General features: G+C 36.6%; 1 protein-coding gene across 2 annotated transcripts in view; it reads right to left on the bottom strand.

Moving 5' to 3' along the window:
• Positions 1-50: 50 nt before the first annotated feature.
• The window catches only part of LOC127874189 (E3 ubiquitin-protein ligase TRIM23-like), a 43,122-nt gene continuing 23,757 nt past the window's right edge, over positions 51-19,415 (bottom strand). For both annotated transcript variants that reach the window (XM_052418396.1, XM_052418397.1), the window contains exons 2-11: positions 17,056-17,221; positions 12,180-12,310; positions 11,280-11,558; positions 10,459-10,641; positions 7,816-8,031; positions 6,037-6,171; positions 4,970-5,099; positions 4,645-4,755; positions 3,584-3,708; positions 51-2,835 (exon numbers count right to left, since the gene is read on the bottom strand). In XM_052418396.1, the coding sequence (XP_052274356.1) occupies positions 2,656-2,835; positions 3,584-3,708; positions 4,645-4,755; positions 4,970-5,099; positions 6,037-6,171; positions 7,816-8,031; positions 10,459-10,641; positions 11,280-11,558; positions 12,180-12,310; positions 17,056-17,221 (1,656 nt within the window). In that variant the 3' untranslated portion in view covers positions 51-2,655. The remainder of the gene's footprint in view (positions 2,836-3,583; positions 3,709-4,644; positions 4,756-4,969; positions 5,100-6,036; positions 6,172-7,815; positions 8,032-10,458; positions 10,642-11,279; positions 11,559-12,179; positions 12,311-17,055; positions 17,222-19,415) is intronic.

The raw sequence follows: 19,415 nt of genomic DNA, 5'->3' as shown, positions 1-19,415 counted from the left end.
TCAAAAGCACTAAGATTTCAAATATATTTTGCTATACTCATAGACCTATCTAAAAGTATATTTTTATTTATTTATGCCATGAAATACAACAAAGAGTTTAATTGGGAATACACAAGTGTATTATATTTGTAATCATTTCATCAACACTTGGATTTTAGAAATAAACCAACAAAAACAAGAACATTTTTTCAATATGCACCAAAAATCATATAAAACAATTATTGACTAAAATTTATGACATTCTTGACAATAAGCCTTTACTGACACACACATATTAGTGACGCTCTGTGAAAAACATTATTTACCCTTTACCACTTAGATAGTATTTTAACGCATGTGTAGTCTCTTAGAAAGTTGAATTTAATTTAAGACCTTTATTACTTGATTCGAGTTTTTAAGGCTTCATTCCAACCCTTAGATACTGGTTAGCAGCAAACTGCATAAAACCTGAACAGACTGCCGGTTTGCACATAGCCATTTTCACTTTGCTTCTTAGAGGGAAAGGGTTAATGTAATGTAAAGTGTTGTTCCAGATTAGCCTCTGCTTTTTTCGCAGGCTAATCAAGGACAGTTCTTTCCATTTTTATGGAAATATTGTTAAAAAAGTATCTTCTAAATGCAAATCCAATTCTCCTGTAGGCAGAAAGTGTCGTCCCTGATTAGCCTGTGAAGTCTGCTTGTGGACAACACTTCACTAACATGTTTTTCACACAGCGTGGCTAACATTTATTCAATAACGGCAAACAATTTTCTTCTGACACTCATATATTTTTTAATTGTTCTCTTCATGATTAATACATAATCCTTTCACAAAAGTATAATATTCTAACTATTTGTGATGGTTCACAAACATTGATGGTGTAACAATTTATAACATATTAAAATATTCTGCAACATAAGGTTGCAACAGTATGATGAGCATACATTCATTATCAAGTCTTGTACACCAACAATCAAACAACAGTCAACATTTAAAAAATCACAGCAATTGGTGTGCCAAAGTTGCAATAAATAATGGCAACAAAAAAAAGCAACTGGTCCATACAAATGATCTGCCTACAACAAACACAATCTCCATGAAGAGTTGTCATTCCATGCTCTCACGAACAATCTCTGTGATCACAAGAGAATGTTATGAAAAGTAGTATCATTTTTTTATTTTTTTTAAATAGTGTATTACCGTTACTTAAGGTTCATAATAATTTTTTTTTACCTTAATTAATAAAATTTATAATAACACAGGAAAAATTATTGCACCATGTGGTTCGGCTATCATCACATGGTTGATAATTACGGCAGTGATTTGATCCAGCTATGCTGATTCTAGTTAAAACTCTGCTCGGAGGATGCACCATTCAATTTCAATCCATATAATTATTCTAAACTACATTCATCTGAACTATTTGTTACACCTAGACCACCCAAAAGCACATTGCAGGAAAATGGCAACTTTTGAGAAGGAAATGCGTTAATGAACCCATAACAGACTAGCGTCTGAAACATTATACAAACACATATGTCAAGGAAAACTAGGGTCTTAATTCATCAGATGAACAAGCAAATTCGTTGAATTGATATCCCCTGCCAATATGCTTCTGGACACGCAAGTGTTATATTTGACACTCAAAAAAGCATTTTTTTAAGATACAAGGGGCCATAACTCCGTTATTAACAGATGATGTACAATGCCATTTGGAGTGCATCATCCTTTTATCCATATATGTACTCATACCAAGTTTCAATGAAATCCACCAAAGCACTTCCAAGATATGGCTCCGGACGGACGGAAAGACGGACGGGCGGACAACACCAAAACAATATCCCTGCGCATATGGTGGGGGATAATTTTGTAATTTTGTAAGGCAATTCTGGAGCACCAGGACTTCTATCCTGCTATATTCAACATATATTCCTATTTTCATGGAAAATGAGTGCATATGTTCAATAAATGATCTTTTTTCATGATATTAATATGGATTCCGGGTTTCAGTTCCTTTCATTGTCCTATTTTCATGGTAAATCTAAGTCTCATTATAAGAATGATCCATTTTCATGGAAAATCTGGGTTATAACTGATCTCATCTAGCTGGGTAATGACCTGTTTTGAAAGGAAAATCTAAAGCCCAATGCAGCTACTACCTTACTAACCTACAATGGGAGCAACTCCAGTCCTTTTGTTGACAGGATCTCCTAGTTTCATGGCAAATCAGTGTCTCTGTTAAATGTTTGACATATTTTTAGATCACAATGGGGCTCACTTGAAATCAACATTTGAATAATTCAGAAGCGTTTGTGAAAACTGGGCTAAATAAATGTGCATAAAGTGTTTTCCCAGAATAATCTGCCCAGTCTGCATAGGCTAATTAGAGATGGCAATTTCCACTTTCATGGAATTTTCTATCAAGGAAGTTTCTCCTTAACAAAAATCCAGTTTAGACAGAAAGTTTGTCTGCACAGGCTAATAAAAGATGACACTTTAGGCACATGAATTAAGCCCAGTTTTTCCAGACCGCTTCTCAACTGTGCTAATATTTCACGGCAAGTCTGGTGCTCCTGCGGCCACAATCTGCCTGGAGAGCCACTCCAGCTCTGTTTAACGGCAAGTCTGGTGCTCCTGCGGCCACAATCTGCCTGGAGAGCCACTCCAGCCCTGTTTCATGGCAAGTCTGGTGCTCCTGCGGCCACAATCTGCCTGGAGAGCCACTCCAGGCCCTCCTGCAGGCCCATGCCAGTGTTGGCGTCACACGCCTGTATATGCCAACTGCGGTTACAGCAGAGCTTGAACAGGCCAAACTGCTCCGTCAGCTCCTCTAGGGACAAACACGGCTGAAGGTCCTGAAAACAATGAGAAAACTGTAAAAATGCACGTGGGTAACATGTTGTTCCAGATTAGCCTGTGCTGATCAATGACGCCACTTTTTCGTCTAGATTTGATTTTCATTTAAAGATACGTCCTTTAAAGGAAAAATACCATAAAAGCAGAAAGTGTAGATTACACAGGCTTATCTTGGAAAACACTTTATGCAATGCATTTAACCCACGTTACCCAGCACAGGCCTAAATGTGCTTTAAAATTAAAAATGATGAGGCAATGGTGTTTCCTTATCATAAATTTTAAACAAGTACAGAGCTTGAACTTTTCATTAAAACTTTAACATAACCAGCCATAGCTCTGATAGTTCTTACCTGATCTGGACTATAATTTGCTTGTTTTGTGACTAAATAATCATAAAAGTGAAATTTTGAGCCTTTTTAACACACTAAAAAAATGATTTTATTCCCATAAACTAAGGGTTATAACTGTGTATTTGTGAACTTTCATGCAAAACAAAGATAATTTTTCCATCCTTGAATGCTCACCCTATAACTACTGATGCTCAATTGGTTGTTTGTAGGCTCAGGTACTACTAACAAGTAACCAGGGTACTCTTAAGTATACAAAATGTACTACAATGTACCATGGGTACAAAAATTACGGTTAATAGAGGCAATCGGCCATACTCCATTGTATATTTTCCATACCCCGGGTAACGGTACTCTTAAGTATACCTGAGCCGACAATGACCAATGGAGCCCCACTGACCTGTTTATTGGCAAAGATGAGCAAGGAGGCATCCTTTAACTCTTTCTCCTGTACAAGCTTGACCAGGGCATTGTGCGCCTCCTTGAGTCTGTCCTTGTGGTGGCTGTCTATCACAAATATCACAGCTGCAAGCAAACAACTACCAAATTTCAAATAATTATAAATAAAGATGTTTAAAGTTTAAATGAAATCCCTCAATATAAAGAAGTGAATATCCAGTTGCTCCAGCAGTATTGCATTCCTAGTATACACATGTTTGTGGTCCTTTATTTATGGCAAGTGACCAATTGCCAAAACAGTATGGCACAATACGCACAACATACACACATAGTAGAATAAAGCTTGGGACACCTCCTTGTAACAGTCAATGCTAAGCACTTTTAAACCAGTTTTAGAATGCTCAACCTCACACTTGGCCCACAAATATTCATGATACATATAAGTGCAAATAAAATTAAACCTCATAGCATTGCAACTCAAGTTACACCTCAAACCATTCCGTAGAAACTAGCTTGCCAAAGAATTGAGTCGCAATCTGAGAAAACTGGGCTTAATGCATGTGTGTAAAGTGTCATCCCATATAAGCCTGTGCAGTCTGCACAGGCTAATCAGGGACGAAACTTTCCCCCTAAATTTTGATTTTCTGTAAGGAGGGACTTCCTTGAAACTAAAAATGCAATAAAAGCGGAAAGTGTTGTCCCTGATTAGCCTGTGCAGACTGCACAGGCTAATCTGGGACAACACTTTACGCACATGCATGAAGCCCAGTTTTCTCAGAACATGACACAATTTTAATCTAGCACAGACATTGATGCTGGGAGAGTAGAACATCTTGCCTATTCTTCAAAATGCCGCACTAAAAGAATTGAACCAAACACTTTCTAGCTCTTATACATGTCCCACCTAAACTTTCACGCTCCTTTTATCTTCTCAGGTCATTTAGAAGCCCCTTATAGGGTATGTATCTCCATTTTTTGAAATCACACACTATAACTCGTAATAAATAGCCATATTTTAACAAGTTGAACAAGTGCTAAAGCAACCTTTATGCATATATTTACCTTGAGTGTTGAAGTAGTAATGTTTCCAAAGCGGTCGTATTTTGTGTTGGCCTCCTACATCCCATATTGTCAATTTCACATTCTTATATTCTACTGTTTCCACATTGAAACCTGAAAAACACAAAACGCAATATTGTTCAAGGGCTTATGATACAAACTATTGTCCTATAAATATTGTGTTATAGAAATGTGCTAGAAATTAACAGATTAAATAAACATTAACTAAATATTTTATTGTTTGCTTTCATTGCACCATTTATTCATTACTTTAGGAAAGAATAATCAATGTGAAGGGAAAATCAATGATATGTGCAGCAATAAATACCTATAGTAGGAATGGTTGTTATGAACTCGTTATTCTTCATCTTAAAGAGCAGACTGGTTTTCCCCGACCCGTCGAGACCAAGGATGACCACTCTCATCTCAATCTTTGGCCCGATATGAACACGATTGTCCTGAAAATAAACAAGGAAACTAAACAAGCTAAGAATTATTTTTTCTAATTTACTTGCATGGGAAAACTGAGCTTAATGCACGTGCTTAAATGGTCATCCCAGATAAGCCTGTGCAGTCTACACAGGCTAATCTGGATTGATACTTTCTGGCTAACCTGCATTTTCATTTAATGGAGACTCCCTTTAAACGTATAGTCCCATAAAGGCGAAAGTGTCTTGCCTAACTAGCCTGTCCTGACTGCATAGGCAAATCTGGGACGACACTTTATGCACATGCACTAAACCTAATTTTCCTTGTACAAAGCTCACGTAAGCTTGCACAATCCCCCGTAAATCAATTATTTTGGCTTTGGGGGGCAATAACCATAATTATTAGTTACACTGCTAGTAACTGATGGTGTATGGGATATACACCCTAAGTAAAGTCATAACATAAGAGAGCAAAGCTCAAGTATGGTATAAAAGTACTGAGGGTGTATATCACATACACCATCATTTACTTACTGTGTAACGATTATATCTCAACTGACTACTCGATTAATCGGGTAGTATGGAAATTACTCAGGGTGTATGGAAAATACACCATGGTCATGTGACCGCTCTAAGCCAATCAGATTAGGTCATTTTTGTAGGAGGTGGGATATATCAACTTGATAACAATCAAATACATCACTAACACAAACACACACACAATGAGCCTTGTTCGTGGAACACTGGACTTAATGCATGTGTGTACAGTTTTGTCACAGATCAGCCTCTGCAGTCCACACAGTCATATCTGAGACAACACTTTCCACTTTGAAGGAATGATTTTCTCTTCTCAACAAAAATCCAGTTTAAGCGGCAAGTGCTGTCCCTGATTAGCCTGTTTAGACTGGGACGACACTTTACAAACATGCTCTTAGCCCAGGATTCCCGCAACCGGGCTTCAATATACCTTTGTGAATGTGATCGGGATGAGGGGTTCAAGGTTGATGTGCTCCTGAAGGTCGGAGAACTGTTGTTGTTGTTTCTGAACCGTATCCAGTAGAGTGCCTACCTCCTGTTTTGCCAATAGAACCTTGGTGTCATCCTAAACAACAGTAACAAAGTCACCTTAGTTTCACTGTATACAACAACTACAAAGTTTAGTATAAAAACTATATACTTTTGACAAGCTGGGTAATATTATGGCAGCATCCACCTTAAAGAGGTTTCTTTTTTTTTTTTAAAGATATTGATCATTATGTCCATCATTTGTCACTTAATACATTTTATGTTCATAAGGTAAAAGATATTTCCAGTAAACACATGACATTAATCGTCATTTATTTCAATATTATACTATCTTGATTGTTTCCTTTGTCTTAAAGCCACACAACTCATTTGGCGTATGTAAATTTAAGTATTAATAAGAAAAATATTTTATCTCTGCAAATAAACATAAATCTAGTGGTAACAAGGTAGAAATCCATCTTTTTTGCACTTTAAAACTTAAAAATAATCGCGTTTGTCGAAATGTACGTTAACGTCTAAAATCCTACTTTCGGTTTTAAAAGCGGTACCGTTTTAAAAATATTAAATTACTTGCTAACTTGGCTATAGATTTAATTTTATATATGCCAATTAGAATATATCTGGTGGTTACAACGTAAAAATCCGTCTTTTTTGCACTTTAAAACTTAAAAATAATCATGTTTGTCGAATACTTATTGCAAACAATTTGCATTGGTTAATATTTTAGTAACAAAATTATGATTAGATAATCATGGATTTAAAATATTGATATAGCAATCAAAGTGATTGGCCATTTGAAGGGGACGCAACTCGGTTTGCCTCGTGACGCTGTCTGCTGAACTGTGAATAGCACGCAAATTGAGTTGGACAATAGATAAAACACCGTGTATTAATTATCTTGCAAACTGCCTCAGCAGGTACCTCCTGTGTGTCAATCATCAACTAGTTAATTGATGGCAGCTGTTATCCAAATGATGTATGATACATGTAACACTTAACCAAAATGTTTTTAAGATTCTTCAACGAAAAATCAAATATTCAAATCAGAATTTTAAAATTAGAATATTTGGCCAATGTTCGAATATTTGGTTATTCATTCCCAACCCTACATTCACCCCTTCCCACTCAAAAGCAAAGTGAAAATGGCTATGTGCAAACAGCATAAAACCAGAACAGCCTGTGCATAACTCGCAGTCTGTTCAGGTTTTATGATGTTTGCTGCTCATCAGTATCTAAGGGTTGGAAATGAAACCTTTAAAACTTGGAAATAGTAAGAAAGGTCTTTAATCTGAGAAGTAAAAGATCAATAGAAAACACAGTCTGCAACTACTCAAAGATCAATAGAAAACACAGTCTGCAACTACTCAAAGATCAATAGAAAACACAGTCTGCAACTACTCACACAAGATCAATAGAAAACACAGTCTGCAACTACTCAAAGATCAATAGAAAACACAGTCTGCAACTACTCAAAGATCAATAGAAAACACAGTCTGCAACTACTCACACAAGATCAATAGAAAACACAGTCTGCAACTACTCAAAGATCAATAGAAAACACAGTCTGCAACTACTCAAAGATCAATAGAAAACACAGTCTGCAACTACTCACACAAGATCAATAGAAAACACAGTCTGCAACTACTCAAAGATCAATAGAAAACACAGTCTGCAACTACTCACACAAGATCAATAGAAAACACAGTCTGCAGCTACTCACACTCTGTAGGGTTGTCTCACACTGGTGACACACAGCCGATATCTGGGACAGCAGCATGGCCATGTCTTCCTGTTGTTGTTGTAGCATGCACAGCTTCTCACGAATGTGAGTGTCCACAGTTGTCAAGGCGACCACCTCCTGACGATTGAGAGTCTCTCTGAGCTCGTGGAAATAGTTCCGAACTTTCATGCGAGCTTCTTCTATGGTTCCAGGAACCTTTAATATCAGTACAAGTAGTTTACATTTGTACATATTAACCCTTTCCACCATAAGAAGCAAAGTGAAAATGGCTTGTGCAACCAGCATAAAACCAGAACAGCCTGCAAGTAATCCAAATTTTTAATCTAATATTTATACCGGTATGTAATGTAAGACATATAAGTAGTGAGTGTACCATACTTTGACTGATATACATTTGAAAACCTGGAGAAACAGCTTAAATTATATGTTTAGAATTAATTATGCAACAAGTATTTTATGCCATATCAAGCCAACGTGGCTCATGATGAGGTATAGGCATTTAATATAAGATATAATAATTGCCTGGTCAGGCTTTGTCCACTGTATCACAGTTATCAACCACTGCACACTTAACAAATCTGTGATGTTACAATAAAGCAACACTTATATTTAAATAAAATTTAATTTTCTTGAAAACACAAGAACAACAACAGATATACAAAATATGTAAGCCTCTAGATAATTGTTCCTGGTTAATGAGGAATGGCTGATTTACTCCAGAGAAACTGTCAGTTGTTATGTACAAAAAATAAACTTCATAAATCCTCAAACAATTATTCATGCATCAAATTAAAGTGACTATAAGCATTAAAATAAGTTGCTTCCTGCAATATTGTTCATACTTCAAAATCATATTTCTGGACTGCTTTAACATTATTACACAAATGTTGAAGATCTTTGTCAACCATAGATTATTGGCTTTATGCATGTGTGTCAAGTAGTGTCCCATATTAGCCTGTGCAGTCCACAAGGCTTATCAGGGACAACACTCTCTACTTGTACAGAATACATAGTTTACAGGAGGTCACATCTATATGAAAATCCAGTGAGTGCTGAAAGTATTGTCCCTGCAAACTGTGCAGGTTATTCCGGTGTAGCGGTCCATTTTTTCCCCAGGCGATTTTTCCCCGGAAAAGATGGCCCAGGCCAATCTCCCCCTTGGCCAAATTTCCCCCCTACTTAAAGAATTAATTGCAACATGTCCCTCTGCCATGTTTTCACCCCTCAGCCAATCTTTCCCCCCTCCCTTCTTAAGAATTTATTGCAAAATGACTCTCTGCCATTTTTTCTACCCTTGGCCAATTTTCCCCCCTACTTAAAGAATTGATTGAAACATGACTCTTGGCCATTTATTCTCCCCTCAGCCAATTTACCCCCCCCCCCCTACTAAGGAATTTATGGCAACACGACTCTCTGCCATTTTTTCTCCCTTCATCCAATGCCCTCCCCCATACTTAAAAATTAATTTTAACATGACTCTGTAATTTATTCTCCCCTCTGCCAATTTTTCCCCCCTACTTAAAGAATAAATGGCAACATGACTCTTGGCTGAAAAGTGAAGAATCAATGTAAAAGATAAGTAAAATAAAAGATAAGGGGGTGGAGGCAGTTTTAGCAACTCTCAATCAAATTCTGTTATTCCATGGTAGGGGGGAAAAACTGGCCAGAGGGGAAAAAACTGGCCGAACAGTGATCAATGTACCTAGGCCAAAGCGTTCTTGAGTTATCATCTGGAAACCACCTGGTGGACGGACCGACAGACCGACTGACCGACATGTGCAAAGCAATATACCACCTCTTCTTCGAAGGAGGGCATAATATATGTAAAAGTTAAGTAAAATAAAAGATAAGAGTGTGGAGGCAGTTTTAGCAACTATCAATCACATTCTGTTGTAACAGTAGGGGAAAAAATGGCCGAACATTTAAAAAATAAATGCAAAAGAGAAGTAAAATAAACAATAAGGGGGTGGAGGCAGTTTAAGCAACTCTCAATCAAGTTCTGTTGCTAAAACTACATTTACATGGTATGGGGGGGGGAAACTGGGTAGGGGGGAAAAAATAGACGAAAAGTGAAGAATAAATGTAAAACAGAAGTAAAATAAAAGATAAGGGGATAGAGGTAGTTTTAGCAACTCTCTATCAAATTCTGTTGTTAAAACTACTTTTACAAGGTAGGGGGGGGGGGGGTAACTGGCCAGGGGGGAAAAGCTGGCCAAAAGGTGAATAATAAAAGTAAAAGATAATTAAAATAAAAGATAAGGGAGTAGAGGAAGTTTTAGCAACTCTCAATCAAATTCTGTTGTTAAAACTACTTTTACAAGGTAAGGGGGGAAAAGCTGGCCAGGGGGGAAAAACTGGCCGAAAGGTGTAGACGGAAAGATAGATTAAATGAAAAATCGGGGGGGGGGAGGGGGGGGGAAGAAGAATTGGACTAGGGGGGGGTAGGATTGGACTAGTCCATTTTTTCCGTGTTCAAGGGGGGAAAAATGTCCTGTGACACCGGGAAATACTTAATGCATATGCATTAAGCCTAGTTTTCTCAGTACTAGGTTTATTTCAAATTAATAAACACATTAACAAACAAATCACTGATCAGTATTATTCCCTCAAAGTTAACCATACCTGATGGGTTGCGCTGCTGTTATCGTTGTTCTGTACCACCGTATAGCCCCCCTCCATGTGTTGAATGGTGGAGCTGATCTTGCGTATGGCATCGCTCACCTCCTCCCCAAACCCCCTCACGTGGCCCATGGCGTTGTGGATCGAGGTGCGAAGCTTCTCCGCCTCCGTCTCCAATAAGGTGTGCTGAAAATTTACCAGGGCCTGAATTCACCAATCAATTCTTTGACTTAAGTCTAAAAATAAATAATTTTCTTAAACGTTTAGGGTTTGTAAGATTAATTATGATCAAATTGAAATGGAATTAAACGATTCAAAATAAACAATTATTCATTTTTTATTTAGAAGAAATTAAAAGTAATTATGTTAATTGTATTAGTAACTTGAATATATTCACATGCTTAATATATTTTTATTTTTTTTATAGTAACAATAATATTGCATGTGCTTTTTAAGCATAACACTATTCATTTAACAATTACTAAGTTAAAATACAATATAAGATATTATTTAGAAATTATTAGATGTTTTGAGTAATGACTAGAGTTTTGTAACAATTAACTTGTTACAGCACATGCATTTAACCCACTTTTCCCAGCACAAGCCTCATTTTATGGCATAAAAGTCTTGTCACAAATGACTCCTTGTGATTAACATGCCTCCTTAGTCCTTGCAAATACAGAACATAAGTGGTCAAAGTGTCGTCCCAGATTTGCCTGTGCAGTATGCAAAGTGTCGTCCCAGAGTTTCCTGTGCAGTATGCAAAGGCTTATCAGTGACAACACTTTCTGCTTAAATGGTATCTTTATGTTAAAACACAATACCTTGTGGTTGACATGCCTTCCATAGTCCTTGCAGATATAGCACATCAGTGGGTTGGTCTTGCAATCCTCCTCAGTGCACGCAAATTCCACAAAGTGCATCGGGTGGTAAGAACATTTCGGGTTCTCCCTGGGCTTCTCCGAGATTGGTACCCGGCGGTGTTTGTTCAGCGTGCGCGTGTTGTGGATGGTGTCCGAGCAGTCAAGGCACAGGTGTGTCTCGCAGGTGATGCAGTACACGACGGCTGTGTGGTCCTCCGACTCATCACATGGTATGGCAAACTGAAATCAAACAACACTAGTACGTGGTTACTTTAATTAATTGGAAAGGATACAGTGTTGTCTTATTCACAGATAGTAGTTGTTGAAAATGTAAATGTTAAATGTTATTTTTAAGAAACAAAATACCATTAAAGTGGAAAAGTGTTGCCCTTATTAGCCTGAGCAGACTGCACAGGCTAGTATGGGAAGACACAGGCTAGTATGGGAAGACACAGGCTAGTATGGCAAGACACAGGCTAGTATGGGAAGACACAGGCTAGTATGGGAAGACACAGGCTAGTATGGGAAGACACAGGCTAGTATGGGAAGACACAGGCTAGTATGGGAAGACACAGGCTAGTATGGGAAGACACAGGCTAGTATGGGAAGACACTTTACCTAGGAAAACTGGGCTTATTGGATAAGCGTAAATTGTCATCGCAGTTTAGACTGTGCATTCCACACAGGCTAATCAGAGATGATAATTTCCACTTTTAAGGTATTCATCGTTTAAAGGAAGTCTCTTCTAAAAAAAAACTCCAGTATAAGACAGAAAGTGTTGTCCCTGATTAGCCTGATCTGAGATGATACTTTACGCACATGCATTAATCCCAGTATTCCCAGAACTGGGCTAGAATGTACCTGTTTTTCCTTGGCAAGGGATTCCTCGTTGAAGCTAGAGGGACGAGTACAGGTCTGTGGAGAGAACTGGAGTTTCTCAAGAAGCTCCAGCAACGCAAAGTTCTTCTTCAAGCCCCAAATACCAGAATGACCTGCAGACATTTTTTTTACAGATATAACCCTGATCCTTTCACTATAAAAATTCCATGAAAGCTCTGGTAAAAGAAATATAAAAATTGCTATCAAAACATTTAGGACTTTAAATCAGAGACTGGATATGGGCTACACATGTTAGCATACAATTTTGAAGTTGGGTTTTAGGCAACAAAAAGGGGGTCCTTCCAATATTCAGGGAAACATTATTTATTATGCAGACAACTTAGATATTTCACCTTTACTCAGCCATTGTCTTACAAGGCCACAAGATCTGGAAGCACCAAACTTGCGTATACATGAAATTAAATGAATAAATATACATGTAATAGAAACTACTGGTGAAAGAAACAAGAGATGTGTTCGTCAGAAACACAATGCCCCCTAAGGCCGCTTTGAAATAAAAAAATAAACATTTTTTTTACCTTTGACCTTGACGGATTACCTTGACCTTGAACTTCCACCACTCAAAATGTGCAGCTTCATGAGAACGCCACTTTGAATTTTTTTTTTTTTACCTTTGACCTTGAAAATGACCTTGATCTTGAACTTCCACAACTCACAATGTGCAGCTTTATGAGAATGCCGCTTTGAATTATTTTATTTTTTTACCTTTTTTGACCTTGAAGGATACCCTTGACCTTGAAGGATGACCTTGACCTTGAACTTCCACCACTCACAATGGGCAGCTTCATGAGATCGCCGCTTTGAAGTGTTTTTTTTTGGACCTTTGACCTTGAAGGATGACCTTGACTTTGAAGGATGACCTTGACCTTGAACTTCCACCACTCACAATGTTCAGCTTCATGAGAACGCCGCTTTGAAAAAAATAAAATGTGTTGACCTTTGACCTTGAAGGATGACCTTGACCTTGTAGGATGACCTTGACCTTGAACTTCCACCACTCACAATGTGCACCTTCATGAGAACGCCGCTTTGAAATATATTTTTTTTACCTTTGACCTTGAAGGATGACCTTGACCTTGAAGGATGACCTTGATCTTGAACTTCCACCACTCACAATGTGCAGCTTCATGAGAACGCTGCTTTGAATTTTTTTTGTTGTTGACCTTGAAGCATGACCTTGAACTTCCACCACTCACAATGTGCAGCTTCATGAGAACGCCACTTTGATTTTTTTTTTACCTTTGACCTTGAAGGATGACCTTAACCTTGAAGAATTACCTTGACCTTGAACTTCCACCACTCAAAATGTGCAGCTTCATGAGATACACATGCATGTCAAATATCAAGTTGTTATCTTCAATATTGAAAAAGTTATGGCCAATATTAAAGTTTTCAGACGGACAGACGCCATATATTTGACATTTAACCTTGAAGAATGACCTTGACCTTCACCTTTCACCACTCAAAATGTTCAGCTCCATGAGATACACATGCATGCCAAATATCAAGTTGCTATCTTCAATAGTGAAAACGTTATGGCCAATGTTAAAGTTTTTGGACGGACGGACAGACGCCATATATTTGACATTTGACCTTAAAGGATGACATTGACCTTCACCGTTCACCATTAAAAATGTGCAGCTCTGTGAGATGCACATGCATGCCAAATATGTAGTTGCTATCTTCAATATTGAAAAAGTTATGGCCAATGTTAAAGTTTTTTTACGGACAGACGCCATATATTTTACCTTGAAGGATGACCTTGACCTTTCACCACTCAAAATGTTCAGCTCCATGAGATACACATGCATGCCAAATATCAAGTTGCTATCTTCAATAGTGAAAAAGCTATGGCCAATGTTAAAGTTTTTGGACGGACGGACAGACGCCATATATTAGACATTTGACCTTGAAGGATGACCTTGACCTTTACCTTTCACCACTCAAAATGTGCAGCTCTGTGAGATGCACATGCATGCCAAATATCAAGTTTCTATCTTCAATAATGCAAAAGTTATGGCCAACGTTAAAGTTTTTTTCGGACGGACGGACAGACACTGACTGACGGACAGTTCAACTGCTATATACCACCCTACTGGGGGCAAAAAAATTGAAAAATGTTTCTTACAATTAATCTATAATACATAAGATCTAGAGATTTTCATGGCTAAAAATAGATCAACATTAATTAACAAAACACAGAAACAATTAATTTAAAATATAAACTGACAAATTTATAAATTTAATATAAATAGCAGAGTACCATGTATGATATACATGTAACCCTTTTTACAGTTTTTTTCAACTGCAGAATTTTGGGAAAAACAATCATAATTCAACAGTAACTGTAGTTTAACAAAAAATTTAATAATGCATTAAATACCAGAATGTTTAACTTCTCATTACCCAAATCAGGCAAACTGTAAGGGTTTACCAGCACTGAGCAAGTGAACAGTTGCAGTAAAGTGCTGCATACATTATCAACAAGTTTCTAAAACAATTTAAATGATTAACCCTTTGCATGCTGGGAAATTTTTCGTCTGCTAAATTTCTAAAATTAGCATTTTCTTCGATTTTTTTCAAAGAATACTATCAGAATAACAAACAGTTTGGATCTTGATGAGACGCCACGTTCTGTGGCGTCTCATCTGGATCCAAACGGTTTGCAAAGGCCTTAAAAATTCGGTTCCAGCACTGAAAGAGTTAAGTCTGTGTGACCTGAACAGTGTTTTTCCACCATATTGAGAATGAGCTTTGTTTTGACAACATATTGGGAAAATGGTGTGGCGTTTTTTGCTTGTTTAAAATTAATTTTAATTGAAAATGAAAGTGTTTTCAATAAGAGAATGAAAGTGTTTTCAATAAGAGAATGAAAGTGATTTCAATAAGAGAATGAAAGTGTTTTAAATATGAGAATGAAAGTGTTTTCAATATGTGAATGAAAGTGTTTTAGATATGAGAATGAAAGTGTTTTAACTTGAGAATGAACGTGTTTTCAATATGAGAATGAAAGTGTTTTCAATATGAGAATGAAAATGTTTTCAATAAGAGAATGAAAGTGTTTTTAACTTGAGAATGAAAGTGTTTTCAATATGAGAATGAAAGTGTTTTAACTTGAGAATGAAAGTGTTTTCAATATGAGAATGAAAGTGTATCCAATATGAGAATGACAGTGTTTTCAATATGAGAATGAAAGTGTTTTCAATATGAGAATAAAAGTGTTTACAATAAGAGAATGAAAGTGTTTTTAACTTGAGAATGAAAGTGTTTTCAATATGAGAATGAGAGTGTTTTTAACTTGAGAATGAAAGTGTTTTCAATATGAGAATGAACGTGTTTTCAATATGAGAATGAACGTGTTTTTAATATGAGAATGAAAGTGTTTTCAATATGAGAATGAAAGTGTTTTCAATATGAGAATGAAAGTGTTTTCAATAAGAGAATGAAAGTGTTTTTAACTTGAGAATGAAAGTGTTTTCAATATGAGAATGAGAGTGTTTTTAACTTGAGAATGAAAGTGTTTTCAATATGAGAATGAACGTGTTTTCAATATGAGAATGAACGTGTTTTTAATATGAGAATGAAAGTGTTTTCAATATGAGAATGAAAGTGTTTTCAATATGAGAATGAAAGTGTATTCAATATGAGAATGAAAGTGTTTTTAACTTGAGAATGAATGTGTTTTCAATATGAGAATGAACGTGTTTTCAATATGAGAATGAAAGTGTTTTCAATATGAGAATGAAAGTGTTTTCAATATGAGAATGAAAGTGTTTTCAATATGAGAATGAAAGTGTTTCCAATATGAGAATGACAGTGTTTTCAATATGAGAATGAAAGTGTTTTCAATATGAGAATGAAAGTGTTTTCAATAAAAGAATGAAAGTATTTTTAACTTGAGAATGAAAGTGTTTTTAATATGAGAATGAGAGTGTTTTTAACTTGAGAATGAAAGTGTTTTCAATATGAGAATGAACGTGTTTTCAATATGAGAATGAGTGTGTTTTATATGAGAATGAAAGTGTTTTCAATATGAGAATGAAAGTGTTTTCTATATGAGAATGAAAGTGTTTTCAATATGAGAATGAAAGTGTTTTCAATATGAAAATGAAAGTGTTTTTAATATAAGAATAAAAGTGCTTTCAATATGAGAATGAAAATGTTTTCAATATGAGAATGAAAGTGTTTTCAACATGAATATGAAAGTGTTTTCAACATGAATATGAAAGGGTTTTTAACATGAATATGAAAGGGTTTTTAACTTGAGAATGAAAGTGTTTTTAACTTGAGAATGAAAGTGTTTTCAATATGAGAATGAAAGGGTTTTCAATATGAGAATGAAAGTGTTATGAACTTGAGAATGAAAGTGTTTTCAATATGAGAATGAAAGTATTTTTAACTTGAGAATGAAAGTGTTTTCAATATGAGAATGAACGTGTTTTCAATATGAGAATGAACATGTTTTTAATAAGAGAATGAAAGTGTTTTCAATATGAGAATGAAAGTGTTTTCAATATGAGAATGAAAGTGTTTTCAATATGAGAATGAAAGTGTTTTCAATATGAGAATGGAAGTGTTTTCAATAAGAGAATGATAGTGTTTTCAATATGAGAATGAAAGTGTTTTCAATAAGAGAATGAAAGTGTTTTTAATAAGAGAATGAAAGTGTTTTCAATATGAGAATGAAAGTGTTTTCAATATGAGAATGGAAGTGTTTTCAATATAGGGAATTTTAGGCAGTCATATGGGAAAAAAAGTAATACTTATTTTTAGATTGGTAGTGGGGCCCAATAAAGGCCCCAAGATTGATCATAAAGAACCAATGCTTGAAACAAACCAATGTCAGTTGGCTGTCGATCAAATGGGCACAGTATGACCCGTCCATGCACTGTGAGGCGACTGACACAGTAGTGGCAGACTGTGTGTCCACAGATCAGCAGTCTCGGCACTTTATCACCCTGCAGGCTAAACACTTCGTCACAAACTCGGCATTCAAGGATTGTCTGAAAATCAGCATTTAGCAAGATGCAAGTTTCTGTCTGTTATGGTAACCACCAACCCAGCTCACATGCCCCCTTTGCCACATATGGCATATCACCAATTTTCGCATGACATTGCTAAATTATGGGTCAAGTAAACTGTTGTCATAACATAAGTTTATGAAATAACTCTGATATAAGTTAGCAGTGAGAAGTGGATCAGAACTCCCAACAAACAAGAGATGTGTTCGTGAGAAACACAATGCCCCCTATTGCGCCTCTTTGAAATTAAAGTTTTTTTGTTGTTTTTTTTACCTTTGACCTTGAAGGATGACCTTGACCTTGAACATCCTCCACTCAAAATGTGCAGCTTCATGAGAACGCCGCTTTGAAAACAATATTTTTTTTTGTTGGACCTTTGACCTCGAAGGATGACCTTGACCTTGAACTTCCACCACTCAAAATGTGCAGCTTCATGAGATACACATGCATGCCAAATATCAAAATTCTATCTTCAATAATGCAAAAGTTATGGCCAACATTAAAGTTTTTTTCCGGACGGACGGACAGACTGACATAACACTGACATACTGACTGACGGACAGTTCAACTGCTATATGCCACCCTACAGGGGGCATCAAAATTGTAGTGAGCAGCCATTAAATCATTGTAAGTGCTTCTAAGCCTACATAACAAGGCAGTTCTAGTTACAGCTATATGCAACGCCAAGATTCTTTTGAAATTCAAGTGTTGATCTTGATTTTTAGCCAAGGTGATTGATTCATGACTTCTAGATATCTTATGAATAACACTTACTTAACAATGACAAGGATATGCTTGATTGGTTTGTTTCGTTGATTTTGTTTGCTGTTTTTATGCCCCCGGTAGGCTGGCATATAGCAGTTGAACTGTCCGTCAGTGTGTCAGTCAGTATGTCAGTAAGTGTGTATGTCAGTCTGTCCGTCCGTCCAAAAACTTTAATGGTCATAACTTTTTCAATATTGAAGATAGCAACTTCATATTTGGCATGCATGTGCATCTCACGGAGCTGCTCATTTTGAGTGGTAAAAGGTGAAGGTCAAGGTCATTCTTCAAGGTCAAATTTCTAATATATGGCGTCTGTCCGTCCGTCCAAAAACTTTAACATTGGACATAACTTTTTCAATATTGAAGATAGCAACTTGATATTTGGCATGCATGTGCATCTCATGGAGCTGAACATTTTGAGTGGTGAAAGATGAAGGTGAAGGTCATTCTTCAAGGTCAAATGTCAAATATATGGCGCCTGTCCATCCGAAAACTTTAACATTGGCCATAACTTTTTCAATATTGAAGATAGTAACTTGATATTTGGCATGCATATGCATGTCTCAGAGCTGCACATTTTGAGTGGTGAAAGGTGAAGGTGAAGGTCATCCTTCAAGGTCAAATGTCTAATATATGACGTCTGTCTGTCCGTCCAAAAACTTTAACATTGGCCATTACTTTTTCGCTATTGAAGATAGCAATGTGATATTTGGCATGCATGTGTATCTCATGGAGCTGAACATTTTGAGTGGTGAAAGGTGAAGGTCAAGGTCATCCTTCAAGGTCAAATGTCAAATATATGGCGTCTGTCCGTCCAAAACTTTAACATTGGCCATAACTTTTTCAATATTGAAGATAGCAACTTGATATTTCGCATGCATGTGTATCTCATGAAGCTGCACATTTTGAAAGGTGAAAGGTAAAGGTCAAGGTCATCCTTCAAGGTCAAAGGTAAAAAAAAAATTAAAAAAAATATCAAAGCGGCGTTCTCATGAAGCCGCACATTTTGAGTGGTCGAAGTTCAAGGTCAAGGTCATCCTTAAAGGTCAAAGGTAAAAAAATAAAAATAAAATTTTCAAAGCAGCGTTCTCATGAAGCTGCACATTTTGAGTGGTGGAAGTTCAAGGTCAAGGTCATTCTTCAAGGTAAAAGGTCAAAATTTTTTTTTTTAATTTCAAAGCGGTGCAATAGGGGACATTGTGTTTCTGACGAACACATCTCTTGTTACTTCTATATTTTAGTCATATAATGGCAAATGGGAGCTCAAATATTTGACCTTAAAATACAACCCAGATCTTTAGCTAGCAAGACAGACACATGCTTTCTGCACATCATCTAAATTAGTGAGTGACAGACTGACGGACTGATAGAAGGACCAAAGGCATTCCTACAATCTTCCATCCATGGTGGG

Source organism: Dreissena polymorpha, chromosome 3, assembly GCF_020536995.1.
Source record: "Dreissena polymorpha isolate Duluth1 chromosome 3, UMN_Dpol_1.0, whole genome shotgun sequence".
NCBI classification, from domain to species: domain Eukaryota; kingdom Metazoa; phylum Mollusca; class Bivalvia; order Myida; family Dreissenidae; genus Dreissena; species Dreissena polymorpha.
The sequence above is the reverse complement of the archived record's forward strand: the minus strand, read 5'-3'. Positions and strand labels throughout refer to the sequence as shown.